General features: G+C 44.9%; 1 protein-coding gene across 1 annotated transcript; it reads right to left on the bottom strand.

Annotated features, from left to right (window-relative positions):
- Positions 1 to 163: 163 nt before the first annotated feature.
- On the bottom strand, positions 164 to 9,655 carry LOC144729191 (carboxypeptidase inhibitor SmCI-like). The gene is made up of 5 exons (XM_078609230.1): positions 9,510 to 9,655; positions 5,794 to 5,985; positions 4,227 to 4,406; positions 1,817 to 1,990; positions 164 to 789 (listed from the first exon to the last, which is right to left on the bottom strand). The coding sequence occupies exons 1-5, from the start codon at positions 9,586 to 9,588 to the stop codon at positions 680 to 682; spliced, it is 735 nt and encodes a 244-aa protein (XP_078465356.1). The 5' UTR covers positions 9,589 to 9,655; the 3' UTR covers positions 164 to 679.
- Positions 9,656 to 27,077: the final 17,422 nt, after the last annotated feature.

Here is a 27,077-nt window from a genome sequence, read left to right as displayed (position 1 = left end):
CACTGTGTCTGATGACCACGCCCGTTTCCATGGCTCGTGATGATTCCGACGAAATTATCACTTACGACGGACAGATCTCACCACATTTCGGTTGCCAGGGGCTCATAGCATCCACCCAACACCACCCAGAGAGATCACAAACTGACGATGCAGTGAAACATGATCTGTATAAATCATTGACTTTATACATCTGGCGTTGAATTTAAATTGGACAGTGACTTCAGAATTTAATGATTCAGAATTAGATACTAAATATTTTGGTCCAGATAATACTGCCTTTCCTTTTCACTTTTGAGGTGTTTTCTAAAAGGCAATAATTTAACCATCTTTAACAAACTATTTACAATTCTAAAAAAGTTATAAACCAATCCAGTAATAAACTAAAGTTGAAATGCTGCATTGAAGCCACGGCAAATCCTTACCCCTTCTGACAGCAACCCTGGCATTACCACTGCGTAGGTTTTCACGGTTGTACTACATGGCTCACCGATGTTTTTGGGAGTCGTTCGGCACAATGTCCGGCGTTTTTCTCTACATACCGGAAGCTTTTCATTGAGTTCCTGATGAAGCTTCCAGCACGTGGAGCCAAACGTCGGACATAATGCCAAAAAAAAACACGGTATGACACGGAAACACATCAGAGACCTGTGGCCTCATTTGGTTGTGTCGTGTGCATCGTTCATTGGCGAATAATTTTGTGCTTGAAGGTCTTTCCTTGCCTCCTCCTGGCCACGAAGACACGACGAGACGGGCTCAGGTACTGATCACTTGTAGACGCCGGAATGACAGCTGAAAAACAACACGTGTTTTTTTTAATTAAAGTTGATTTCCATTGACCCGCAACGCCACATGATTTGATGTAAAAAAATTCTGGCATTTTGGGAATTGCAACACCGCCTCATCTGCCTTGAACTATCAGGGGCAGCACCTACTGTAAAAAATTATGTTTTTTTGTTGATCCCGTGACCCCTCGCGAACAAAATAATGTTCAGCCTATAAATACACAACAAGCGAACTCCCTCGCGGAACGCGGTGACGCGTACAGATGAAGAAAAATGCCGCCCCCCCCCCCGACCGCCCCACCCTCCTGAGCCAAGACTCCATGTCTAGGGCTGCCACTTCTAAGGCACAAAGTAATGGGACTTAGAAGGGGAAAAAGTAATATCTCACAAGGTGTCTGTGAGAGGGGAGAAGCTACGTGTAACTGCGTTGGTGAATTCTGTGCTTTTGGTTTTGGTGCTATTTCTTAATTAGTTTATTATAATTTTTTCTCAGTAGTAAGGTTTTCATTTGCTTGGTTTGTACGTGTGTGTGTGTTGGGCTTCTTAGCGCTGTACGTAACCAACCGATTACATGGGATTTAATCCTTATATATTTAATAAATGTACAGCGTTGTGGGATGCTTTTGGCATGAATAATGCTTTAGAAAATGAAAGCATTATTATTCATTTCCCCACTCTATTTTCCAGAATGCTGCGAGGTTGGCTTGGAGTAGGGATTATCGGTGTAAGGCATTACCACTAGAGTATGAGGTACGTCTATCCGTAATAATCATACATTACTGTACCTTGTATTCCTGTGACAATATTACCTGGTTTTATGGTAAAAAATAAGGCGAGATGGACGCTCTTGCTGAAACAATTCCCAGGGTCAGCGTTCTTGACTGTTCCGGCTGATTTAAACACTGGGGTGTATAGACTCGTAATGTCCCAGGAAGACTTTGCAGATCTCCCAGGACAGCTACAAAACAAAGGAGGCTTCTGCTGGGAAAAATGAGAGCGAGAGAGAGAGAGGGCGGCAACCGAGCAGCACTGACCCTGGCCGCAGACGCTCATGCAACTGCGCTCGCTGCCGAAGTTGTTGTCGTTGCCGCCGCAGCCACCATAGGTGAAGCTCTCGCAGCTACTCGTCTGCGGGTTGTAGCGGAAGCGCGGGATGACGCCACTGCACTCGCCAGGGTCGGCTTTCATCAGGCAGATCCGGGGGAGCACTGCACACGCAGGAAGGGAGGTAGAGAGGACAGGGGGAGACAGCATTCGAAGCACGTCAGGGCGGCGGGCGGTGCGAGCGAACGCCAAAACTGAAAAGTGAACGAAACAGTGGGCATATTGAAGCGTGAGAGGTGGGGTTAGCAGAGTAGAAGGACCTGGTACTTGTGATTGGTTGGCTAGTTGGTTTAGCGGTCAGTGTGAGGACTGGTGCTACTCGTGGCTGGTTGACTGGTCGGTTATGGTTCGAGGCTGGAGATTACGGCTATCGCCTTCGATCGACTGGCGTGCTCGTAACCCAAACTGCTCGCTCTTGCTCTCCCCATTGCACCACGCGGCCTTGTTGTTGTTGTTGCTTGTTTTGGGCCGTTTTTTTAGTTTCTGGAGTTCCCGGTGCTGCTCTCGTGTCCTCTAACGCTGACTTGCGTGCAGGTGTGTATGCAAAGCGACTCTCGGTTGGGAGGCAACACACCTGCACACATGAGATCTATTCTTGGTGTCAGGTCACGTGCTCAGGTGGTTTGGCAGTGGCTCCATTTAGAGCCTCATCTACCAGATGGAAACACTGAACGGCACAGATGTTCCCAGAAGAGCAGGCCTGGTTTATTATTATCAGCATCATCACCATCACACATCTGGTGCGTTTCATAACATGATGCCGCTGTATGAGAGACGCGGTAACGCGCACCTGCAAACCGGCTCTTTGGAGGCAGGGTTGGTGGATGCAGCAGATTTCACAATGTGTTGTGACGCTTCCGCCGAGCTGTGAGGTGGCCATGAGACGGCAGTACAGGAAATATATTCCCAATCGGTCTCTACACACCATCGAGCGCTGTTGCCTTGTGTGTCTAGGTTTCAAGGTCGTAATTATAATATATATATTGGGGAGGACACATTGCCCACAATATTAAAATATGCTAAAAATGTCCCCCCCAAAATATTGCTATAAAATAGATTTCTGTTCATATGAATGCGGTTATGGTTGTACTTTATTAATCCCTAATCTCTGCCATTACATGCAATGAAACACGAAAAGGTAAAAAAGAAAAAATAGAGCAATGTAATACAATACACTATTAGACATTATTCAAAAAAATAAAAAGTCAATCCCATGTGTTAGTGATTTTTTTATATTTTAGGCAGGAAATTCGTTTTCAAATTTAGAGTTTTTTTCTGGGGGGGGGGGGACCCCCAGACCCCCTGGAAGATTTGGTCCCCCCAATGTTGACTCCATGGCTACGGCCTTGATAGGTTTTCTCAAAGCACTGTGGTTTTCCCCCAAGTGAAAATACTCAAAACAAAGGGATTTGCCGACACCTCTGGAAGACCCTTCTGAAACAATATTGGGCATCTGTGAGGCTTTTCTGGATACAAACAAGGAAATGTCTCTTATATATATGAGGGAAATTTGTGAATATGTGTGTCTGTTCGAAATGTGTAGCATACTTCCCAACATGCAACAAACTTGAAATTTGGCATGTGGGTAGCTTCCAGACTGTACACAATGCAAAAAGTATAAAAATAGACTTTTGTATTTGGGGGGGGGGGGGGGGGGTGGCGCAATATTGGATATATTTTGCACGGCAAGTGAGCGGTGACGTCACATCTGTGATGTCACCCGCATGCGGCAGGGTCACGCAGTGTGCCTGCTGACGTCACGCACCCCCCCCCAGCCGTCCGTGGAGGCAGTGTATTAATCCAAGACAGTCTTCTCAGATTTTATCTCCATTCTTCGATTGGTATCACCCATTTGAGATGATGAACTCTCGCAGAGCAGTTCACCTTTCTGTTTCAGAGAACAGCCCGTGGAAGCGCGTATGAAAGAGCTACTTCTGAGATCCCTTCAAGTGATCTCTGACCAGGAGTTAAGATCATCAACTCACTGCACTTGAGAACCTGGATTCGAACCCAGAATCTCAGTGCTGCCATCTCAACGCTCTGATCTCTGCATGCATTGCATGTTGAACTTCTTTCGCACCGTACATAGTCAACCGTGGGCGTGCACAGGCCAGAGGTCGCAACCGGGTACCCGATACCCGTACCCTACCCGATACCCGGCTACCTGTACCCGGCTGGGTACGGGTACGGGTACCCCTTTGCGACCCTGGTAGGCGGCCGGGTAGGGGTAAGGAATCAAAACCCGTTTGCGACCTCTGGCACAGGCTGCCTACAACTGTAAAAGCAAGTGATGACGCGGACGCCGACGACGAACGCAATTGGCGCGAGGACGGCACCGACCTGGGCGATGGACGCAGTGCTGGTAGCAAGATGCTGCGTCCTTGAAATTGTTGAGGTTGCCCTGGCAACCTCCGTAGCCAAACTCCTCGCAGGAGCCCGAGGTCATGTTGAAGAAGTAGCGGCGGAGGAGGGCTCGGCACACGCCCACATCCATCTCCAGGCGGCACGCCTTCGGCGCAACTAGGGGGCAGAAAGACGCGAGTCACGAGCTCGTACGCCGCGCGCGTGTTTATGCCCAATGCTGTCACCGTGGTCGTGCAAAGCGCCGTGAGCGATGGTATCTTTGGCACCGTACAAAGCCAACTCTGCAGGGTGGAAGGACAACAAAGGATTGCGTGCGGCGCTGCTGTGTGGGTCCGTGCGGTGCAGGCTGTGGAATGTCAGAGTTATTACTTTGATTATTTTATTTGCGTGTTTAGCCAGGAAAGCCTCACCGAGTCTCATGACTCTCTATCAAGAGGGTCTTGCCAAGTTGTTTGCAGTTGGCGGTGATGGTTGCTATGTATAATCGCAATTAGGTCATTTGCGGGTAATTGTTTTCTTATTTGGTAAATTCGGACCTTGACGCCGGCACATTCTGGACCTACTCTTGCAAACAACTTCACGGGATCCTTAACGTCATTATCCGAATCTGGAAAAGCCATGGGAGAGTTGGTATCAGTTTGTTTCCTCCTCAATTGTAATCTGTGGTCAAAGACAAAGTGATGTCCTGCTCAAATGAGCACTGAGGCAGTACTCATAGCTCTTGGCCATTGGTGGAAATACAACATTCCTATTGCAGGGGCGAGTCTGCCCAGAGGACAAACACTTTTGAATTCCCTGCAAGTGGTACTAATTTTATCGACCCCCAGAGGGGGTTGGTGAGGTTGACTCAACCCCAAAATGCTATGGATCTTCTGCGCCGCTGAGTGAGTTGAACTCGGCATTCCGAAATAAATGTGGCAGGGACATCATGAAAAAACGAGTTTTCAAAAAAGGAAGACCAAGGTCTCCTTCCATTCGTGCTTCCTAGACCACAAAAAACGTGCAGCAGTGAAGCAAACATGCTCTTTCACTGCTGCCCCCTGGGATGGCCACATTTCCTCAACCGTTTGAGTCGGTGGCCCAAATTTAACCTACTTCAAGCCTATTGTTTATTTTGCCAGGTAAGGCCCAACTGAGCTATGTAGCTCTTTTTCAGAAGCGGCCTGGCCATCACAAATGATAGCCTAATTAAGTGGTTTATCATATGGGAATTTATAGCAGCCAAATACTCTAATTGTGTCATTATAAATGTGGAGGGAAAAATTGGAGAAAAATCCACGCGACCACGGGGAGAACATGCAAACTCCAAATATAGAGACGTGAGGGTCGGGATCGAACCCACGACCTCCTGTATACCAGGTGAGGTAGTTAACATCTCGCCACAAAACAATTACCACGCTTTCAGTATTTTGATCAGACGATGGAGTTTGACTCTCAACGCCCAAAATTGGGACTTGAACTTGCAACCTTCCGCTCGCGAGCCGCTCGCTCTGCCCCAGCCGAGCCACTGGATCGCCGGTGCGCCAGTGCCGAGGGCTCTCACCGGGGATCCAGGCGCACTGGGCGTTGCACTCGGCCAGGCTCTCGAAGTTGTTGCCATTGCCGAAGCAGCCGCCGTAGTGGAAGGGCTCGCAGCGCTGCGTGTAGCGGTTGTAGAAGACGCGCGGCAGATAGGCGCGGCACGGCCCCGGGTCCAAATCCATCATGCAGCTCGAGCGAGACTCTGCACCCACCCCTGCACACCGCACCCCGCGAGGCCAACGGTGCAGCGGAGAGGGTGGAGGGGGCAACGGGAGAAGGGGTGTGAAGGTGAGCGTGAGGGAGTGTGGACGGAGTTGTGGATAATGTGGCAAGGAGGTGAGAGCAAAATGTTGATGAATAGAGAGAGAGGTGGTATGGAAAGAGGGCTCCAGGACTTGGCTCGTGGTCGCATCACCCAGATATCGCCTGTCTAGGAAGCGAGGTTGGTTTATCTGGTTCAAATATCGCTCACCACTTTTGTTCGCCATCGCCCGAAATCGAACTCGGGTTGCCATGTTCATTGAGCAATGTGCTCACCACTGCACCACCGCTCCCACCCCTGATATGTTTAGTGCATAATAGAGTTATCCAAGGAACTCATTTTTTTGTGAACTGTAGTTTTCCTGAAGTATGCAATTCAATTAATCCACAATGAACAATTCTATACTTTACATGCGTCCTACTGTTCATCGTTTTTATTTTATGTTGAATATCCGCAGCGAAAATAACATATACATGAAAAGTACATAACATATCATACATATTTAAAAATAAATAAACACATGACGCATGGCCGCAATTGGCAAAATATAATTGAAACCGTTAAAGCGTCCATGGATTTACGCAAAAGGCATCGATCTTAAAAACCCAAAGGCTTTTTTCCGATTCCCAGACAGCGTGCCGGGAGTGTGCGAGAGTGACGAGTAAAAGCTCGCACAGAAATCCCGGTTGGGTGAGGACGACTAAGGCTCGATCGAGGCAGGGGGTTGATGGAGGGGTAGGGACACCGTGTACGGTGCTACGGATCTTCTGCGCCGCTGAGCGAGTTGACCTCGCCGTTGCAAAACAGACGTGGCAGACGTCGTAAAAAAAACTGAGTCTTTCTAAGAAGGAAAACCAAGCTGTCCTTCCATTCATGCTGCATAGACCACAACACACGGGCAGCAGTGAAGCAAACGTACTGTTTTGTACATGTATGTATTTGGAACTTCTTTTGCGCCGTACGTAAACCAACCGTGCTAATCGAAGGTGAACATTTCTTGATGAAGCTGGTTGTAATCACCAGCGAAACGTCTACATGTAGTGGGTTTATTCACCCACACACCAGTGTGCTGAAATAGTAACTAATTTGCACGTTTTGTTTACGTGATTAACCTTACTAATGGACTTGTCGGGTGGAGGTGGGTTAACAACACATTTATATTTACACGATCTAACTCAGCGCTCCTTTAAAAAAGGCAAAAAAAAAAACCTTTATTGTGAATAATATTGGTCGCGAAAGCCTACGTATCGAACTTCCATCCAAGCAGGCAGCTGGGATGTGTCCTCCCAGCTGTCATCCCAGATGAGGCCATCCCAGCTGCCTGCTGAGATGGCCGCTTTTTCTTTCCCGTTTGAGTTGGTGGCATTAATAACAAACATGTTCATGCTTTCAGTATTTTTGAGCTGGTGGGTTGGATAAGGCTCAGAGCATTTGTACATGAAATGCTGCGCACCCTTTGCATGTTGTTGAATATATTTGTTTTCAGCCCACAGGAATATTTTTCTTTTGCAAAAGGCTTTTTCACCAATTACACATTTGAAACACTTAGCGTAGCTTTTTGTAGAATAACTGAATGGGGCTCTGTAGGGGCTTCGTGAGACTGCGCGAGTTAGTGAGACCCAACACAAATGATGTTCGGGCAAAATGAATGAATAATGGCCCTGCTAGTTCAATTAAAGTGGCAGAGGAGATATTTTGTTGCAATGCTTGTATCAGTAGGAATGAATAGAATGCATGCGTGCAATTTTGCAGGGAGCTGCTGGGATAGTGTATCCAAACATTGTCTCTTGTTATTCACGTTAAAAAAGTATGCAACAATATAACTTGTGTTGCGAAGAAGTTGATTTAGCTCTGACATGCAGAATACATTCCAGATTTCCAGTCACTCTCCTAAAGTCCTCCCCCCTCCCTCACGATACCCTCTCAATGATCTATAGTTGGTATTCTGTGTATGTGGTGGGCAGCCGAGCGCATTATATTCACACGTGTGGGATTGTAAGGGGGTTTAGATAATCGCCATGGATTCGGCGGTTCTCTTGATGGATTTCTCAAACTTGGACTGAGACCGTTGCACGCCTGGTGTGTACGAACAGGTATTTTACAAAACGTTGTCTGTTGATATTAAATAAACATTTAAATATCGCAGTCTGAACCACATGCGAGTTTTGGCCCCGTTCCACTGGGCAAAAACAAATACACCATTCGCATCAATGTTGATAGATGTTTTTTTTCTGCTGCCAGAGAGTAGCAATTTGGAAGGGGTCCTTAGGAAAACTGCTACGATATCGGATGAAACGCCAATAATGAAGTGTGTACACCAAAAGAGAGCGTCATAACACCCGCTTCGTCTCTAAGGTGTGTTGCCAGAAGTCATTTTCAAGACCACACTTCAAATTTGGCGTTTCATCCGATATCGCAGCAGTTTTTCATGGGCCCTTACAGCGATGAAACCAACCGGTAAATATACTTTAAATATACTGCAATAGAATATCGGTGTAAACTTATACGTGATACTGTAGTTCACCTGACGTCCTAATTAAGATGAACTTATGATTACGATGATACACTGTGTGCATTCATCGCCTAAACTGCAGGGCAGTATCAAAAGCATGTGGTTTGTTTGACGAGAAGCGTTGAGAGGGCTTTTAAGCTAAAGAAGACCTCAGAAAATGATCAGAGATTTTCATGTTTAATGTATTTGTTAAATTTCAAATGTTAAAAAATATACACAATTACTTATTTAAAAAAATAAATCAACAAAAGTGTTTGTATGTTCACAGGCAGGCTAAGGGTCACAACTGTGTATACGAAGAGATGGCTTCAAAAGGCTTGTTATGCCATCGGAGACCTCAAACAGATACAACTTCAGAATGTTTATTTTTACGTGTCTGTTAATAGTACGCACACACACACACAAATATACAATTGCTCACCAAAAAATATCCACGAACAAAACAACATCTGCCAGCATCTCAATGCCTCCAACCGTGACCAAAACATTGCAACGGCCAAGAGAGAGAAAGAGAGACAGTGGCGAGGCGCGGTCAAACGAGCGCCCTGCCACGACTGGAAACTTTTCGGAAGCGACTTGGTGTGGCCCCCATTGCGGACAAGATGCTAGAGGCAAGGCTTCGGTGGTACGGCCATGTGATGCGAAGTGAAGAGTCATCAGTGGCCAAGACTGCCATGCGTATTGAGCCAGAGGGCCGCCGTCCACGCGGACGTCCGAAGAAGCGATGGATGGATCGAATAAAGGAAGACGTGAAGACGGTCAACGCATCCCCTGAAGATGCCTTGGACCGAGCCAAATGGAGAAGACAATGCAGAAAAGCGGACCCTGCGCCACAGCGGGAACAGCGCTAGGAAGAAGAAAAAAGAAGGTGCAGCGCAGTGACAAAGAGCGGGTGGGGTGCTCCGTAATGATCGAGGAGCCTTTCACGTGGGGAGAGCGAGGCTGGCGGGGGGCCGTCGTTCACCTGTCTGGCCGAGGCCGGGCCGCGCGAGCATCAGCGTGGCGAGGGTGGCGACGGCGGCGCGGAGCAGCGGAGCGGCCATGGCGAGATGCGAGTCGCGAGCGGGGTGTCTTCACGAGGGATGACGGGGGCTGCGTGGTTGGGTTGGGGACGCGGTGGCGACTGCTTATATCCCACACCCCACCCCGCGACCTCGCGGCCTCGGAAGGGGAGGAGAACGGACGGCGGCTCTCAGAGGCCCTGGCACGGGGCTTCTGTTTTCCTTTCCATTATTTACTTTGTGATGATGATAACTTTCTGAAGGTGTTGGGGGGGGGGTTTGCGATGACATGCGGGGTGTGTGGGAAATGTATATTTGAGTCATCGGACTCAAACGTTGAACCGTTGATTCGACTTTTTGTTGTTGTTGAAGCCTTAGAGAGTTCAACTTTTGTGGCGTATGTCATTATGGGTTTGGACAAATGTCTTGGAGTTTGGGTGGCAGGCGAATGTGAAATATTCTGCGGTTGATTAAACATATCATCTCCGAGACAGATCTTCATAAAGAGCTGTCTGACGCAGTGAAATATTTTTGACTTTTTCTTCATATGCATTTTCTCTGCGCTCGTCTGAGCAGAGCCACTGAAGCGTTTGCATACACAGTAAAATGTTTATATGCGACCTGTCTGTCGCGCAGCTGTGTGTAACGAGGGGCAAAGCAGGGAGCGAATTATTGTATTGCCAAAAAGGTCCCATGATATAGCTTCTTACCCGAGCTGAGTGCCGGATGATCTCAGTAGCTACGGGCCCCGCACTTTCAAGGGCCCCGCGCTAAATGCTTTCAAGCTATCAATTCCGGTTCAGTGCTTCTGCACTTGCTCTATTACTCTAGTACTATACCGCCTTCAACTTTTATGAACGACTGGGTGTTTAAGGTTAGCGATTTGTCATGTTATCTGACTGTATAACAAATGAAAAGAATTCGATTGCTTTACTATACAAGTAAAACATTTGTGCTTTTATTTTAGTAAATTGTTTTTTATTTAGGACTCCTTTATAACATATGCTACAGGCCCCGCAGTAGCTTAATCCGGCACTGCCCGAGCTACTGTCTACACATGCTCTGATACGTGCATTGTCGTTGTACCGTTCGCCTTTTGACGTTGTTATCTGGTCTAACACTGGTGAGATAAGGCCATAGAGAAGGCTGTCTCTGGTTGGTGTAGGATAATCAGTTTCAAAGACAATGCATATATTATCAGAGCGTGTTTGTTTGTATGTTCACCACTAGTACGTGTGGTTGATGCAGCACTTGATTCCTTGAAAAGGCTATCTATCTGGTGTTTGAACATCTTAACACCTCTTTTATTGTTCTTCGTTCTTTCGGTAAAGTCACGTAGAAGGGAAGCAATACAATAATAAAAATATAAAACAATAAAATTATCACGACATTTCGATTGCAACACAACAGCAAGAAAATTTGAATTTTCTTCAATTTTCTTGCTGTGGTTTTCACAGCTGATGATGATTGCTTGTGTTGCAATCGAAACGTCGTGAGAATTGTATTGTTTTATATTTGTATTGTTTTATTTTTTCCCTTCTACGTGACTTTACCGAAAGAACCAATAATATGAATCCCTGCAGTCACGAATGCTTTAAACCTGTTTTATTGCCAGAAAGGGTAACACCTATTCTTATTTTTCATATGTTGTTGAAAGTTTCATCCCGTGCACCTTACTTAGCGTGAGTGCAGGTGATGCCGAATCTTTAAAAAACGTGTTTTTTCGTTCGTCTTATGCCCCCTGAGTTAATATCTGGGGGTGTCATCGTTTATTTTGCACTGGGTAAGAGGTTCGCATTTTTTGCTGTATTCCTACGACGAGTGAGTAGTAACTCATCCGTAACCCAGCAGGTTTATTAAAAATCTGAAAACTTATTTACGCGGAATGTTACGTCGCTTCGTTTCCTGCAGGAAGTAACTGTGTAATTAAACTTCAACAAACTGCACGCCACTACTGAGGAGGTCAACACGACAGGTCAGGCATGAATTTTGCAGACATATTTACGTCCCAAGAAAACAAACTTGTAGAGTTTTACAGTCTAAATCAAACATGCACCTTCTGTTCCCGGGCGATAAGACTTCATTAAATGCATTAAAAAAACTGTGATGTATTGTGGGTTTTTTTTGCGAGCAAAGTGAAGAAATGTTTAGAAAAATAGCGGAGGCGGTGATTCGCTTGCCTGAATCACAGTCAAATTAAACTCCGGGACGTGTGGGCGGCCTGGGCATCCGGCACGAGTGAGACGGGGGAAGCTGTGTGTTATCTTCCCATGCTTTGGATGTTTAACCCACGCCACGAACTCCGTGGACATCCGTTTCTTCAGGGTGATTTGTTAACACGCACTCTGGGTATCGTCTTTAACAACGACGACGGTGGTCGCGATTTAACAATTTGAAAACGGTAAGAGTGGTTGCAGCGCTCAATTGAGGTTGCGGTGGGGCTGTCGTTCATCTCCCGTTTCGAGCCCTGAGCCAGTTGGTGGCAATGATACATTCCTCCGACAGGGCTGAGTATGTTTCTATACGACAACCACTGTTGCTGTTGAAATTCTCCATGGAGTGGTCCTCACTTTGCCAGTCCCAAAGGGATGATGGGCCAAAGTCAACCCTCTAATCGGAAATGTAACTTAAGTGCCTTCCTCGTACTGCTCGCCGCACGTTCTACCGCTGCGCCACATATCCAGGTATCGTTTTAAAGCGCATTTAAAATATATCGTAGCATGCACTTGCACGTTCTTGAAACGTGATATTTTTTTCACGATGATTGTATGGTGCACGCGTACACTTTAAACCCATTATGACTTCCTGTGGAACACACCGCTTTCAGCACAGTTCTGGAATGTATTTTTACTTTACATGGGGTGTGTAATACAGCGTGTGCATGGAGCCCACCAGTTCAAAATAAGTTATGAATTCTTGAATCTATCTGTGCAGAGGTTTGGCTGTTACACCTCATATCATGGGTTATCTCCGTGTACTCCGGCTTGCCCCCACATTGAACCAAACGCGCATTCATGAAATTGGCCGAAACATATCAATGCAGGACCCTCCTGAAAAAAACAATCTTGAGGCTCAGACAGATTTTTCTGGATGAAAGGGCATAAATATTATGATTTTTACTCCAGTAATGCTATCAGCCCTCACAATGTGGAAAATGAGCCCAGCTAGAGCGGCTGTTAGAACACGACACCGCTGTGAGTGTGAACCAGATGCTACATCTCAGTGCAACGCTGCTCCTTCACCAGGTCTCACACTCAGTGGCAGCTCGCGGTTGCAAGTTGAGAAGGATTCAACCTCGCCCCTCCTTCCCCTGGGTTGTAAATCCTGGTTAACGAGGGATGTGTGGCCTAAATCATGTCTGCAGTAGGAAGGGAATGCCTTAGGACTGGGTGAGACTTTTTTGTTGTGTGAAAGGAAATATTATTGTGGTGTAATTCTCTGCAACGGTATCCATTTCATATTCTTTGGGTCTTTCGGTACAATCACATAGATAGGTTCAAAGAAAATAACAAAGAAATAACAAAATCCAATTCAATTGAGACGGTGAAAATTTTATGTAACAAAATGTCCCCGTTCACAGTGGGGGCAAGCTTGGCTTGACTCAGACGGAACAAATGACGTTGTTATGGGAGCCACAGGCCGGTCACGCTTCAGTCAGAAAGGACCCCCAGTGGCTCATCAGAACCCCGGGCTTGCAGCACGAGCGGTGTGTGTCGACAGTTGGAGAAAGTGAGAGGGCAGGAAACCCAGGCGTGAGTGTCTCTTCCGCAAAAATTACTCACTCGCTGCCCAAAAAGTTCAGCGACAGCCTTGCGCGAAGAGTCAGGAGCCCACTTCTGCCAGACGGCACTCAACACGGCTGTGTTTCTCTGCCGGCGCCGCCTTGTTTGGATAGTCGCCTGCCCCGGTTTCTCTGTCTCCGTCCCAGCAGCAGACTTTGGTCGTGTTTACCGGCGATGGTGGAAATGCGTCACTCGACGTCCTTGTTCCAAAAAACGATGGCTTTTGGTAACGTAATCTATCTCGACTGTAAACCTAATCACCCGGCATGTGCCCGATCTCATCCGATCTGGGACGTCCAAGCAGGTTCGAGCCTGGACAGGGCTTGCGTGGGCGGCCACCGTGCATTAAAGCAGGCTGGTGTTGGCTTTTGACTTCGGCTGCGTGGCTGTGTAGTGGGAAATAGAGGGCTTTGCAAGCAAAATTCGCGTTTGTACTTACCGCACGCCTAATTCGTACATAGCCAACCGTGCTAATCGGAGGTGCGATTTTCATGCACCCGCGGTCATTGTTGACTAAGATTATTTTTGAAAGCGCTCCATTGCGGAATATTTTTGCCGCTGATTTCACGAACAAAGATTCCCACCGGTGGCAAGTCACGAGATTAAAAGTCGAGGGAGCTGTGCCGCGTGCTCACCACACGCACGCGTGGGGAGTTGGGCGACTCCTCCAGGGCTCTTCTGATGCCTCCACCGCCAGGTCGTGCTCGCACAGAGGTCAAACTCACCAGCCAGAGGTCGGTGTCCCAGCATGCCCGTCGGCAGTTGCAGCGTGTAGCCCACCAGACAGGGCCTCTGACGAGCGGAGGCGGTGGCGTCATGGTTATTAATGTTCTGCGGTGATGTGGAAACTAGCAACGTACTTTACACTAATTTACTGGTGGGTTATGTTGTGGGCAGCAGAGTGCAGCAAAGATCCGTTGTTAGACTCGACGTTGCTCCAACGTTCATGCATACCACCTTCCCCAACATGCATCGACCAACGTGGTGAGAAATGGTCAAACAACCCCCACGACTCGCATATTTGTAGGTAAGCCTTCTTCCAGCAGGCATTGCCATTGGGAATAGACATGCAGTCCGTCGTTAATGCCCCTGTCCCTTGAAAGCCGTGCGTGTCTTGTGAGTGCGTGATGTGTTAATGTAATTTTCTCTCTTTCTTATTGTCAGAGGTGCTGTCAAACATTTTTTTTGTTTTTCTTTACATGAACTCCCGCAGTCAACAGAGGAAGTGGCTGCCCCAGTTTGATCTTTCAGGGCGCTGATGGGGTAACATATTTCATTTATCCGTGTTTCTCTTACAGCGTAGGGGACACCGTGTGGTGTGCCTCCTGTGATGGAACGTTTTTTCCACGACCAGTGAGTGCTACAATCCACATATCTCTATTCGAAGTGGATAACAAATATATATTTTTAATTTTAAGAAAATATTTCCCCCCAATTCATTACAGATTGTACTATGTTGGTACTGTCCAGTCTGAAATATCGCAAGGTCGGTGCATCGCCCCTCGTGTTAGGGAATGGCTATTTTTCACAGGCCGATTGACATCCTTCGTGTGCCCATTTCAGCCTTCAGAAGGACAGACGTGTATCTGAACTAGCTATGAGAAATATGGTTACCAATCCCCCTCCAGCCTCGAACCGAAACGTGGATTCGAACCGAGGTTATGAGTGCTGCCGACTCAGTGGCGTTACGCAGCAGACGTTCGTCTTTGTTTGCTCTTTTTGTTGAAGACGCAACAAGGGAATGTCATTGACTCAGAACAGCAGTGGCTTCCAGAACTGTAACCCTCCCATGCCCCAGTAGAGGGTTGGGGGGGCAGGATAGCGACACAGCTAATGAGTTCATCCTGACGAGGCAGCAGGACAGACTGTGCCGCTGTAACATTCGTGGCTCGCAGCAAGAATATCCTGGGTTCGAAGTCTGACTTGCCTTTCTGCGTGGAGTTTGTGTAATATAGGTTTTGTTGGGTTGGAGCGCGTAAATATAAATGTGTCGTTAAACCCGCCAACACACGACACAGCCATTTAGTAAGGTTTGTCACGTTAACAAAACATGCCAATTGATGACTAGTACAGCACACAGGTGTGTTGGAGCGCAAATCCACAACATTTACATGTTTTGACAAACCTTACTAATTGGCTGTGTCGGGTTGTGGCGGGTTTAACGACACATAATTATGCCATCTAACCCAACAAAACCTATATTATGTATGATATTGGTCGCGAAAGTTTACGTGTTTAACTGGACTTTGTATGTTCTCCCCCCTTGTTATCCATGGGTTTCCTCGGGGTTCTCTGGCTTTTCTTCCGTAAAAAAAATGTGGTATTGACCAAACATCCCGTCGGAAGAATTTTTTATTTTTGCAAATGACTCAATTGGGATTGCACAGAGTGACGTCGCCCCCTGCTGCAAAGACTTGGCAGGACCCTTTTGCCTTCCTTGGTAGACAAACGAATTACGAATAATAACTACAGTATAATATAATTAATAATAATTAGAATGATATAATATTTAGAAATGATATTTTTGATGTTATTATAATGAAATATCTTCTGAGTTCTTTCGGTAAAGTCACGTAGAAGGGAAATAATAAAATAATAAAAATAAAACATAATAAAATAAGACACTGTCTTTCCGACAGACCTGTTCTTCACCTGAGGACGGCTGCTTGCGTTGTGGCCGAAACGTCGTGAGAATTATTTTATTATGTTTTATTTTTATCATTTTATTATTTCCCTTCTACGTGACTTTACCGAAAGAACCAAGAAGATGAATCCCTGCAGTCACGAAAGCTTTAAATCAAAATATAATGAGATAATTATAATTTTCTTGGTTCTTTCGGTAAAGTCACGTAGAAGGAAAATAATAAAATAATAAAAATGAAACAAAAATAAACCAATTTTATTATGTTTTATTTTTATTATTTTAGTATTTTCCTTCTACGTGACTTTACCGAAAGAACCAAGAAGATGAATCCCTGCAGTCACGAAAGCTTTAAATCAAAATATAATTACTATATCATATGTATTATTAATGGATAATAATTATTATAACAATGGATACTAATACAATGATTGATAATTATTATAAAAAAAAATACAAATGTTAATTATAATATAATTATTATGTCACTATCTATTTTTACGTTAATAATAAATATTCGATGCAAAGCGAAACATAACTCATCGCAGTGAACACGTGGGGGCACTGTGGCATTCGGAATACGCTGCGGCAGGGTGTGCATAAGTTTAACACGTGGTAGACTTTGCGACCAATAGAGTTTGTTTTGGGTTAGATCGCGTAAATATATAAATGTGTCGTTAAAACCCGCCACCACCCGACACAGCCAACCAGTAAGGGTTGTCACGTAAACAGAACGTGGCCAATTCGTCACTAGTACAGCACTAACCGGTGTGTTGGAGAGCCAAGCCACAACATTTACAATCTGAGTACGATTACAACTAGCTTCATCAGGCGACAGACAGATTTGTGGAGAAGTCCACCTGTTTCGTTCCTTACATAGAGGCGTAGATGTGGTGACCACGATTCTGCGCTCTTGCGCAAAGTGAGGGGGGGGGGGGTGTTTGTAAGTCGGCAGTCGTATTTTCAGAGACATTTGCATTCTTCGTTCGCTTTGAGAATTCCGTCGAGCATTTGCAATTAATTAGTCGTAGCACTCTGTGGACAGTGATTATGAACCGCTTGGGAGATGACGTGCCTCCACGTTGGAGCCTGTGACGCGTAATTAATGCCTTATCGGGATGCAGATTTGTTGTGGTTGGGTTAATGAGTGTGTGCGTGCGTGCGCGAGACGCAAAACTGACAGCCGTGCGGGAGGCTTGAGTTTGCACAACAACCTCGAATATCGGAAATTATACAATCATGTGAATCTTTGGCCGGAATTAAACGAGAGAAATGTTTTCGGCGTGTGTGTTTTCTACCCCCGTGTTCTTACCACAGCTGTCACACGCAGACTTCAAGGGGTTTGTTTACTGAGCGTTCATCCAAAACAATGTCTGCACGCGTACGTGGACTGCCAAGGGTCATATTTTTTTGGGGGGGGAAATACATATTTACATAATTGTGTTGCAATTGCAGGCCACGCTGTCCCACAGCTTCTCTCATTACCCTTTGTTTTTTCTCCCTTCTCTTTCCTCCTCCTCCTCATCCTCGCGTCATACGCTGGATGCCACCTTTTCCTCTGCTGCAATCACTTCAAGGGCCTGCAGAGTAACACCTCCGCCGCTGCAAGACGGATGGGATCCTTACCACTTGCACCATGTTGGCAATGTTCTCTGTTATTTAGACTGATGGCCTTAATCTAAGTTGTCTTGTGGTTGTTGTTGGTTGTTTGACTTGCATCCCACTGGGATTTTTGCACACAGCGTTGGTGTACGGTGTTTTTTTCTGCAATATTTTGCTGTCTTTTCTTGGATTTTCTGTTTGCACTTAGTCACATATTCACTTTAAGATGTTTTTTTGTTCATGTTTTTGTTTTGTGTTTGTTGCGGTTGCACCCGATTCAAGAGCCGAATGGCTCACAGGGATATACCTAATAAATGAACTTGAACTTATTCCAAGTTCCGCTCCCACTCGAGCTTTGTGTTTTCCCTTTCAGAGTCGTCACGGCACGAAGACGGATGAGCAAACGGGGCGGAAAAGCCGCGTGTTCGCCAGCCTTTATTTTTAACGAGAGCGGAAGCCTCCTTTCACCATCATCTGACTCACCTTCTAGTTGAGTATCTAAGAGATGATGCTCGAGATCTTGATTCTATAGTCGAGTATAAATCGAGTACACTTGTGAATGTTGTGGGTTTACTCTCCAACACACCGGTGTGCTGGACTAGTACCAAATTGGCATGTTTTGTTTACGTGACAAACCTTACTAATTAGCTGTGTCGGGTGATGGCAGGTTTAACGACACATTTATATAGACGCGCTCTAACTCAGCACTCTGCACATACGGATTCAATCTACCTGCTGTACTGCCACCTCCTCGTCACATTGCAGCCCAGTGAGTTTGAGAGTTATACTCCATGATCTGCCAATCCTCGCCTGCTGGATCATGAATGACAGGTGTGAGCCACCATTGGGTGCCCACCCTCGTACGCACTCACCATACCGCGTGTTGTGCAACACGATGTCCGTCATAATTGGTTTTTTACCCTATCTGGCAACAAAACTGACACCTTTTTTACAAGGAGTCATGTTTGCATAGACCACAATACCTGCAGTCATAATGCAAACAAAAAACATAACTCTGATAATGTGCACTGTCCTTGAAGTTGATTGGTCCACACCCGAGACAGCTTTCCTTAGAGCCTAGTCTCACATGGGTTGGACCAGATGACGCCAAAAGGCGCACCATGTTTTTTGTTTGCATTATGACTGCAGGTATTGTGGTCTATGCAAACATGACTCTTTGTAAAAAAGGTGTCAGTTTTGTTGCCAGATAGAAGGGTAAAAAAACAATTATCATATTTTTTACTGGCAAATGAGGTTCCAATGGTGTAAATGATGTCCGTCGTTTCCCTCCGAATGCCGGCAGCTTCTTCAGGAAGTGATTCTTCGGGAATTATGTTTAGTTTCTAAGAAGCTCATATTCATGTGTATGTATGTTGAAGTTCTTTCACACCGTACGTAGCCAACCGTGCTAATCGGAGGTGCAGGTGAACGACCACAAATACACACAAAAAGCAGTTCTATAGAAATACGAGTTTTCAGTCTAAATTTAAAAGTGCACAGCTTCGTTGGCTTGCTAATATGTGGAGCGAAACGGTCGCCATCGTGGGGAGCAGCACATGGGACCAAGCTGAAAGCAACATAGGAGAGCTAAAACAAAGGGCTGTAAATCATTTATAAATGTCTTATTAATGTATAGGCTGAATGTAAGTGTATGTCCCGCAATACACACTGCCAAATAAGTTAAACATACATACATAGCAAGGTGCATAAGTCACACTGTACAATTTCCTGCATATCCCTTCTCACCAAAGCAGGAAATTACATTGAAGCCAAATATCATTTTAAGCCGTTATTTATGTAAAGCTAATCACACAGAGAATAATAATGATACAACCTTCAAACATATTGCATACAAAACACATTTTTATGGTAACCTGCGCGTAAAATTTGAAACGAACGCTCAAATGACCTTCTGAAAATGTTGTTTTCAATTGAATTTCAATTCCTTGCAGAAATGTTGCTTGGGTGGGAATTTTATCTGTGAAGGTTTGAAAATAATACAAACACAATTAACGAATATTAGAAATTCTGCCATTTATTGTGAAGGTATTTTATTTTTATTTTATGGAACAGATTTCATTTTTGCTGGAGAATTGTTGCGAATGAGAAAGGGGATTGCATGTTCAGGGCACATTTTATGCTTATAAAGCACCTTTTGTTAACCATGTAACCCAGTGCTAAACCGTCATGCCGCGAGTCTCATAATAGACACAGACTCGGGTTCACGAATTCTGCAAATGACAGCTTCGGGAGTAGAACAAAGCAATCGGTGTTACTGTTTATTCAGTCTGGGACCATTAGCGCGAGAATTTGAATTGCTATGGAGATAGACTTGGGTCACCCCTGGGGTGAGTAATTAGATTTTCCGAATTAATTACTTGAATTCTCGAATTGGTTGATTAATCGCCGACTCGTCGTGAAGGCTTGGGATAACGAGGTGAAGCTATTTGCATACAGCCACCAGCGTGTGACAAATTGGATGCATGGTGGAAAAAATAATGTTAATAGTTTCATGTTTCAGAGGTATAAACTAAAAACCAAAAACTTTAAATGAAACAAAAAATGACGCACATGTTTACATTTTCAGATTTTTGTTGATGCGTCTGGTTGTGCAATGCTATTTTAATTACGGTGTCAAAATTGTTTCGTCATCATTATTTAATCGTTTGATTTCTCTATCAAGCGCTATACAGTAATTTAAACATTGGCTGTGCACTAATTGTATCTTCGTTGTTGTGGCTTCTAATTTGTTGGTTTGTTTATCATGCCCATTGCACGGTGAATACCGGTGGCTGTGATTGATGCTGTCACGATTTGGGCTCTGGTTCAGCTAACATAAACAACATAGCAACATCTCAGTGCAAAGAACATAACTGCTCTATTACCAGAGCACGTCTGTTTGCATGTTTTACTACAAGTACGTGTGGATAATGCAGACGTGATTCCTTGCAAAAGCTATCTATTTGGTGTTTGAACATCTTAACACATATTTTATTGGCAGAAAGTGTCAAACATTCTTATTTTTCATGCTCTGTAGAAATATGAAAATTTCTACAAAGGCTCTTGAGATCAGGGCCCTTACTGTAATGCTCATAATCATCACTAGGTGGTGCTGACTCGCTACTTTTAAAACACAGGCCTGCTTTATTCTGTGGAATTCCTTGCATGGCTGCCCGTATAACTTCAAATCTCGTGTCATTATAATTACAGCCGGTGCACATTTGCTAATGGCTGTACTTAAGCACGCCTTAACGCAACGATTAATGAGCAAAATATAAAAAATGCTTGTTTTTTTAAAGCTCATATTAACATACTGTAATCTCACTTTCCACAAATCCTGCAATTGATGAACTATCCCTTATTCGCAATGTATGTCAACTTATCTTTTTGTATACACTTTTACTGCATGTGTAATTTAGGAAACGGTTAAACCTTTCTGTTTCATGGGACACTTTTTTCCAAAAAGAAATAAAACACTTGAACAATATGGAAAATGTAAGACAATCCAATTTCTTAAAAATATACATTTTCAAAGCTTAGATGGTGGAAAAAAAATCCCGACCATCACCGCAGAACAATAAAAAGATTTAAACGTTTTTTTTTTACAATCGATACATTTATATTTCAAAGCTTGCTCAAAAGTTTGACATTTTCATTCACGGCACTAAATCGTTTGCAGGGGCGGTATTTATTGACGAGGCCCTGCTTGATTTCCAGGGGAAGAGGGGCCGCTGGAATGCGGCGCATTATTAATTTGCTCGAGAATGTTGGCTGAACGAGTGCTTATTGTGCGCTTGCTGCTGCTGCTCAGCCCTAGTCGGACCTGCACTGTGACCGTGGGTCTTCGTTTCAGGGCAGCGCCCGTCAAGGCACAAAGGAAGAGATGTGCATTTGACGAGGGCCGCTCATTTTCTTTTTTAACACATGAATTTAAACTCACTTTTGGGTTAAGTTTTTAAAATAATGTCATTTTTTCTTGTTGTATTTAGTTATTCCGAATAAGTAAATGGGGAAGAAGTGGTGCAGTGCCTTAGCACACCGTGCTAAAAAAAATTGCCGACCTGAGTTTGATTCTTGGCCACGGCTCACAACAGGGGCGAGTTGAAATCTAAACGGGTCCTGCCTCCTGCTCCCTTCACACCTTCACCGATCCCCCTGACCGACATGGCGTGGGGAGACCATCATCCAGCAATGCACTGACAAATGTGTAACTTTTATCATAATTACTATTATTATTATTCTTAAATAAAGTGAGTGTGCTGCAGTTTAACGTTGTCGCTTAACGTGCATAGCTCAGCCCGATAGAGCCAGACTCTGTGTAGGAGCACAGGGACTACGGGGCACTGGGTGTGGCCAGGGGATTGAGCCGATTTCTCGGGTATTCTGCTGCTGTTGCTCTTCCCCGCATTACTCCCGTCTGTGGCTGTAGCTCCCAGAACGCGTGAGCGTAATGTGTTGTGCACGCAAGTGCACGAAGGGCAATCGTGAAGCTTTGAGTAATGCTTGCTTACGAGAGTAGCCTATAGTGCGCAGTCGTATAATTACTATAAAAGCCACTTGCTGGTATCGTAGTTTGCTGCTATAAATTTCCACGTGATAAGCCACGTCGTTGAGCTATCATTTGTGGCCAAGTCGCTTCAGAAAAAGAGGTGTATGGCTCAGTGGGCCCAGCTTCGTAAAATAAAAAATATAGTTTAGTTTAGTTGTATAGAAGTTCATGGATAACTGTAAACATACGAGAGTCCATCCAGGTCAGTTAAACAAACCCAGCGGCAGTGTTAAACAGAACTGACAGCTGATGTCATTTAGAATGTGCATGCTTGAACAATTGCTGCTGGAATTTTTTTTTTGCCAATAAAACGGATGAACAAAAGATCACATTCTCGTGTCTCGTGCAGACTACTTGTGTTTAGTTTGTTGTCCTTCCACGCACCTCGGATTAGCACAGTTGACTACGTGCGGTGCAAAAGAAGTTCAACACACATACATACATATACTCTTTGGTTCTTTCGGTAAAGTCATAATAAAATAAAAACAACTAAATTAAATCACTTTCATTTGTATTTAATTTTATTATTTTCACCTACGTGACTTTACCGAAAGAACCAAAGAGTAAGGGTCATTGCAGTCACGAAAACTTCAAATCTAGAATTAATACATACACATGTGGAGTTGTAGTATATTTCTGATTTAGGAGAAAATGTTCTCAACCTACGTGGGTGCTCACATTTAATATATCTGATGGGGCCGTACTATTGTGCAAAAGTGCAATAGTGCATAGATGTTGTCCACGATTAATGCACAATCTTTGCACGTTCTCAGATATCCTAAATAAACCAACTGTGAACTCTTCAGCGGTTACCTGGATGAACACGGTGCAAGTGCACATTGCTGGCCACGATTCACGTGGGAATGGCGTGCGACGACTTAAAGAGGAAACTGGCACAGGAGAGAAATAACCGTGAAAATAATGAAAAACCGTGCGTCTGATTTGAACATTCAGATAGCGCAATTAAAGTTTCACAAGGACCTTGTGTAGAGTTGCTTGAAGTAAAAAATAATGAGAATTACACGAGGCAACGTCTTATCTTTGTGGGTTTAACTCACCATCTTGCAACAATGCTTGCTAATTTGACGTATGTGCAGTGCTTAATGATGCCAGCAATTACAAGAGGTAAATTCAAACTTCGTTCAATCACGGCAATGACGGTCAAAACTTTCCTCCTCTCTGCGTCTTTCCTCGTTCTGCTCAACTTTGGAATCCCTTCCAATATTCGCTTCTCCTAGGTTCTCACAACCTTGCTTAATTGAAGAAACATGTAAACTTTTTTGTCCATTACATTCTGAACAGTTCTGTTCATTGCTAGCTGCTTGGCAATGTTGGCCTTTAAGGGCCTTTTGCTCAGCAACCGTGAAAAATGTTTAAACAAAAAACCTCCCCATATAAAACGTTTCCATCAGTTTAGGCAAACAATATGAATTTACGCTGCTAGCTGAATGCCACTCCAAGTAATGCATTGCATGCGGCGTGCGAGATAAACGGGTTTGTACAGATGAGTGAGTGGCCATGATTGTCTGCACGGCCACCCAGCGAAGGGAGGGGGGACTGAGGGATTGTAAAGGGACAATCTTCCTCTCGCACACAAGAGGATCTTGTCGGTAACGAATCAGGGGTCCCGGGTGTCGTCCTGCCCGTGGCCTCCAGGATCTTCTGGGCGACCCAGCACACGTGTTGTGTTTAACCTGTCGTTTTGAAAATCGAGTACGCCTCGAGTAGCTCTTCTACAAAGAGGCTATCGTTAGGGCCAGGGCATTGGCTCGGCCGCTCTCGAAGGGTAGGGCCTAGCTTTGCGCTGTGACCTCTGCCCCCGTTCGTGCCACGTCCGTCTTTTAAAGCGTCGCTGCCGTACCAGCGCCTGTTAACGTCTGTAAAGGCATTTCCTATCTCGAGGTGTGAGCACGGGCTTCTGAAATACCTTGTTGTTTTCTTTTGTCAGGGGTGGAAAGTACCAAGAGACAGGAGAGAAATTGCCTTTTGATTGCACCGCTGTCGCTTAAGACCACCTGGGAGGAAACGCTGCATGGTGAGGTTTGTGACTTTTCTGTGAGGCTGTTGGAAGATATCATGGATCATAAAAAACACAAACTACATATTTTTTGTTCTAAAATGTAAAAGCTTTAATTGGTTATCAAGCTGAAGATTGAGCAAGCAAAAAATATTGATGACGAGTGACAATCGATGACACGTAATGACAATGTAATTAACGCAAGGAAATCAATGGTTGAGTGGTAGAGAACGTCTTCCAGCGATCTGTGATATGGCAAGACGAGCATCCTTTGTCTGGAAGCATATCCACTGCAGAATGCCTCTTAATCTTCCATGTCTGAAAAAGATCATTCTCGTGACTGGAAGAATTTGAGATGCCTCCACTAACATCTCTCCTCCAACCAACTTCAATCCACAAAGCATTTTGTCGAATTGTTTTCAAACTCGAATGCGATTTTCGCTCCCACTGACCTCTCCGATTTAATATTCTCTGCCGCTCACTCCTATTTCCTCTGCGCTTGACTTAGGCGCTTTAATAATTCCACTCTGATTACAGTGCAACACAATATAAACATTTTAATTTGAAAAAAAACAATCATCCGTAAATGATTGTACGGGAAGCCTCTAAACAGCTGGGAAATTAAAATGTAAATGCTCTGTGTGATTGCGCGATACTAACGTCATGGATGCACACCGTGGGGCGCCACGGTGGCTAGATGTTAACTACCTCGTCTGGTATACAGGAGGTCGTGGGTTCGATCCCCACCGTGCCACCTGTATATTTGGAGTTTGTGTTCTCCCCGTGATCGCTTGGATTTTTCTCCAGGTCCTCCGGTTATTCCCTTCACATTTAGAAACATGCATTATGAGTATATGTCTGCTCTAAATTTCCACACGATAAGCCATTTCGTTGAGCTGTCATTCGTGGCCAAGTCGCTTCTGAAAAAGCGCTAAATAGTTCACCTGGTAAAACTGAATTCGTAAGCGTTTTTCGCGGAGTTAAGAGCGAGCCACCTGACTGGAAGTCGCTCTTCACCTTGCTAACACCTGTGGGTCCTGCTGGACCACAGCTTCATTTGGCGCCTCAACGTTTAATGCCTCGTGTCCCCAGCAGCGCGGCCAAGGTAGCGGCTATTCATTACTGGCACATCTGGGCCTAATATTGTAATTTTGAGTGACAAGCAATTGTAAGTTAACAGCTTCCCTGTTTGGCGCATATCGTGAGCCACACACCAACATGTATTTCTTGATGTCATTATTTAAGTAGGAGCCAGAATAATAATATGCATTTCATATTCTATTTGCTTTTAATTTACCACAAATGTTCAGTTATTCATCACAATTATTTGCGTGACATTGAAAGAGACAAAAGTAAAAAAAAACTGAAAATTTTTAAATTTTTACACAACGTAATTAAACTGGATGTACGTAGCCAACAATTTCACATACTTACAGGGCGTTTACATGCGATGGTAACTAATACAGCCTTAATTATTTTGCGATGTAGTTAGGAATAATTTGTTAGAATAAATCCCCGCACGCGTGAAGGTATTTGTGCCACGTCTGCTGGCGGCAGAGGCACACACACGCCGGATGTGGCCCAGCTTGCTCCTCCGCCGCTTATTAAAACATACCTCCCGTTTCACACATTTTTTTTACCCTCGCCGCTAGGAAGGTGTTCAGTGTCAATGAAGTCCTCAAGTATCACTTGCCAACAGTTCAGAAAATCTGATGCAATATCTCAGCATATGCCTGAAATATATGCACTGGTTTTTAAACAGAAAATATATTGTTTTTTTTGTTGCACAAAATATGGCAGTCGTTCCGTGTGGTTTCTTTTTATTGAAGGAGTGTTCATGAAATTTAGCTAAAAGCCAGTGGCCCACTCCGCTGTGCGACCTCTGGAGAGGTCCTCGTTCGCTGCCTGCAAATGATTTTGTGGCCTCGTTGTGGTTGCTGACGATTTTCCACGTAAAAAAATAATTCCAGCCATTCTCAATCCACCACGCCATGTCAGTCGTAGATTTTTTTTTTGGCCGAGGAAACTCCAACTCGGATCCCTGGGTGCATGCTAACCGCTGCGCCACCGCTCTGCTCATTGCAGTGGACATCTGTGAAAAAGAACGTTTAAAGCTCATCGGATTCCTCCAGTATAAATAACTATTCTGATTCTGGCTTGCATTGTTCGCTTCGTTGTAGCTCCACAACGTTCGCGCTGCGCTCGATGTGGTGAAAATGTACAACAAAGAAAACCAATCTCTCAAGATTTGCGTCTCTCCAAGCTTAGCCATCGAGCTGCGGTGACAATTTGTTTTCTCGCGAGCGCGCCGAGCGGAGGCCCAAAGCACTGTAAGTCTCCTGGGAGACCCCGACCGCAAAGGCCTCCACAGCTGCGTCGCCCCCCCCCCACCGCTTGCTTCGGTCGCTGGAAGCGGCAACGGACGAAGTGTAAGCACCCCCCCACCACCACCACAGCTTCAGGGGCCCCGCGGTGTGCAGCTACAGCTCGGCCAGGCGTCGGTCGTGAATCGCGGTGCAGGCAGCAGCGTTGTGTAAATCCTGGTCAATCTGTCCTTTTTGTCGTGAGCCTTTGTAGATGTTTAATCGGCATCCAGCGGCTAAGTTTCAAGCAGCACGCAAATGCTCATGCCCTTTTGTTTGGCGTGATGAAAAACAATCATGAGCAGTTTTGGAAATTATGCAGAGACTAAGTGCTTTTTGTACACGTGTTTTTGTGCTTTGTTTGAAAGTTAATGGTTGTCCAGCCTGCACTATTTTTCTGTTATAATTATGATGATCATTTACATTTGTAAGAAGCATTTCATCCGTAGATCCAAATGCACCATGCATGGAAAGCAGGAAATTAACAGAACCAGCTGGGTAAACGGCCAGAACTATGGGGTAAAGGCCATTTTTACGAGGTGAGTTTTCAAGACAGGGCTTAACTATATTATGGGGT

Source organism: Lampetra planeri, chromosome 31 (genome assembly GCF_965212315.1).
Source record: "Lampetra planeri chromosome 31, kcLamPlan1.2.h2, whole genome shotgun sequence".
In the NCBI taxonomy this organism is placed as follows: Eukaryota; Metazoa; Chordata; class Hyperoartia; order Petromyzontiformes; family Petromyzontidae; genus Lampetra; species Lampetra planeri.
Note: the sequence above shows the minus strand (reverse complement) of the source record. Positions and strands in the feature narration are given on the sequence as shown.

Bases quoted from the DNA above. Each gene is read 5' to 3' on its own strand.
- LOC144729191 (XM_078609230.1), bottom strand. From the start codon at position 9,588: ATGGCCGCTCCGCTGCTCCGCGCCGCCGTCGCCACCCTCGCCACGCTG. The intron at 4,407-5,793 runs GTGAGAGCCCTC...TCTGCCCCCTAG, and splicing joins CCAGTGCGCCTGGATCCCCG to TTGCGCCGAAGGCGTGCCGC. The intron at 1,991-4,226 runs GTCGGTGCCGTC...CTGCGTGTGCAG, and splicing joins GCACTGCGTCCATCGCCCAG to TGCTCCCCCGGATCTGCCTG.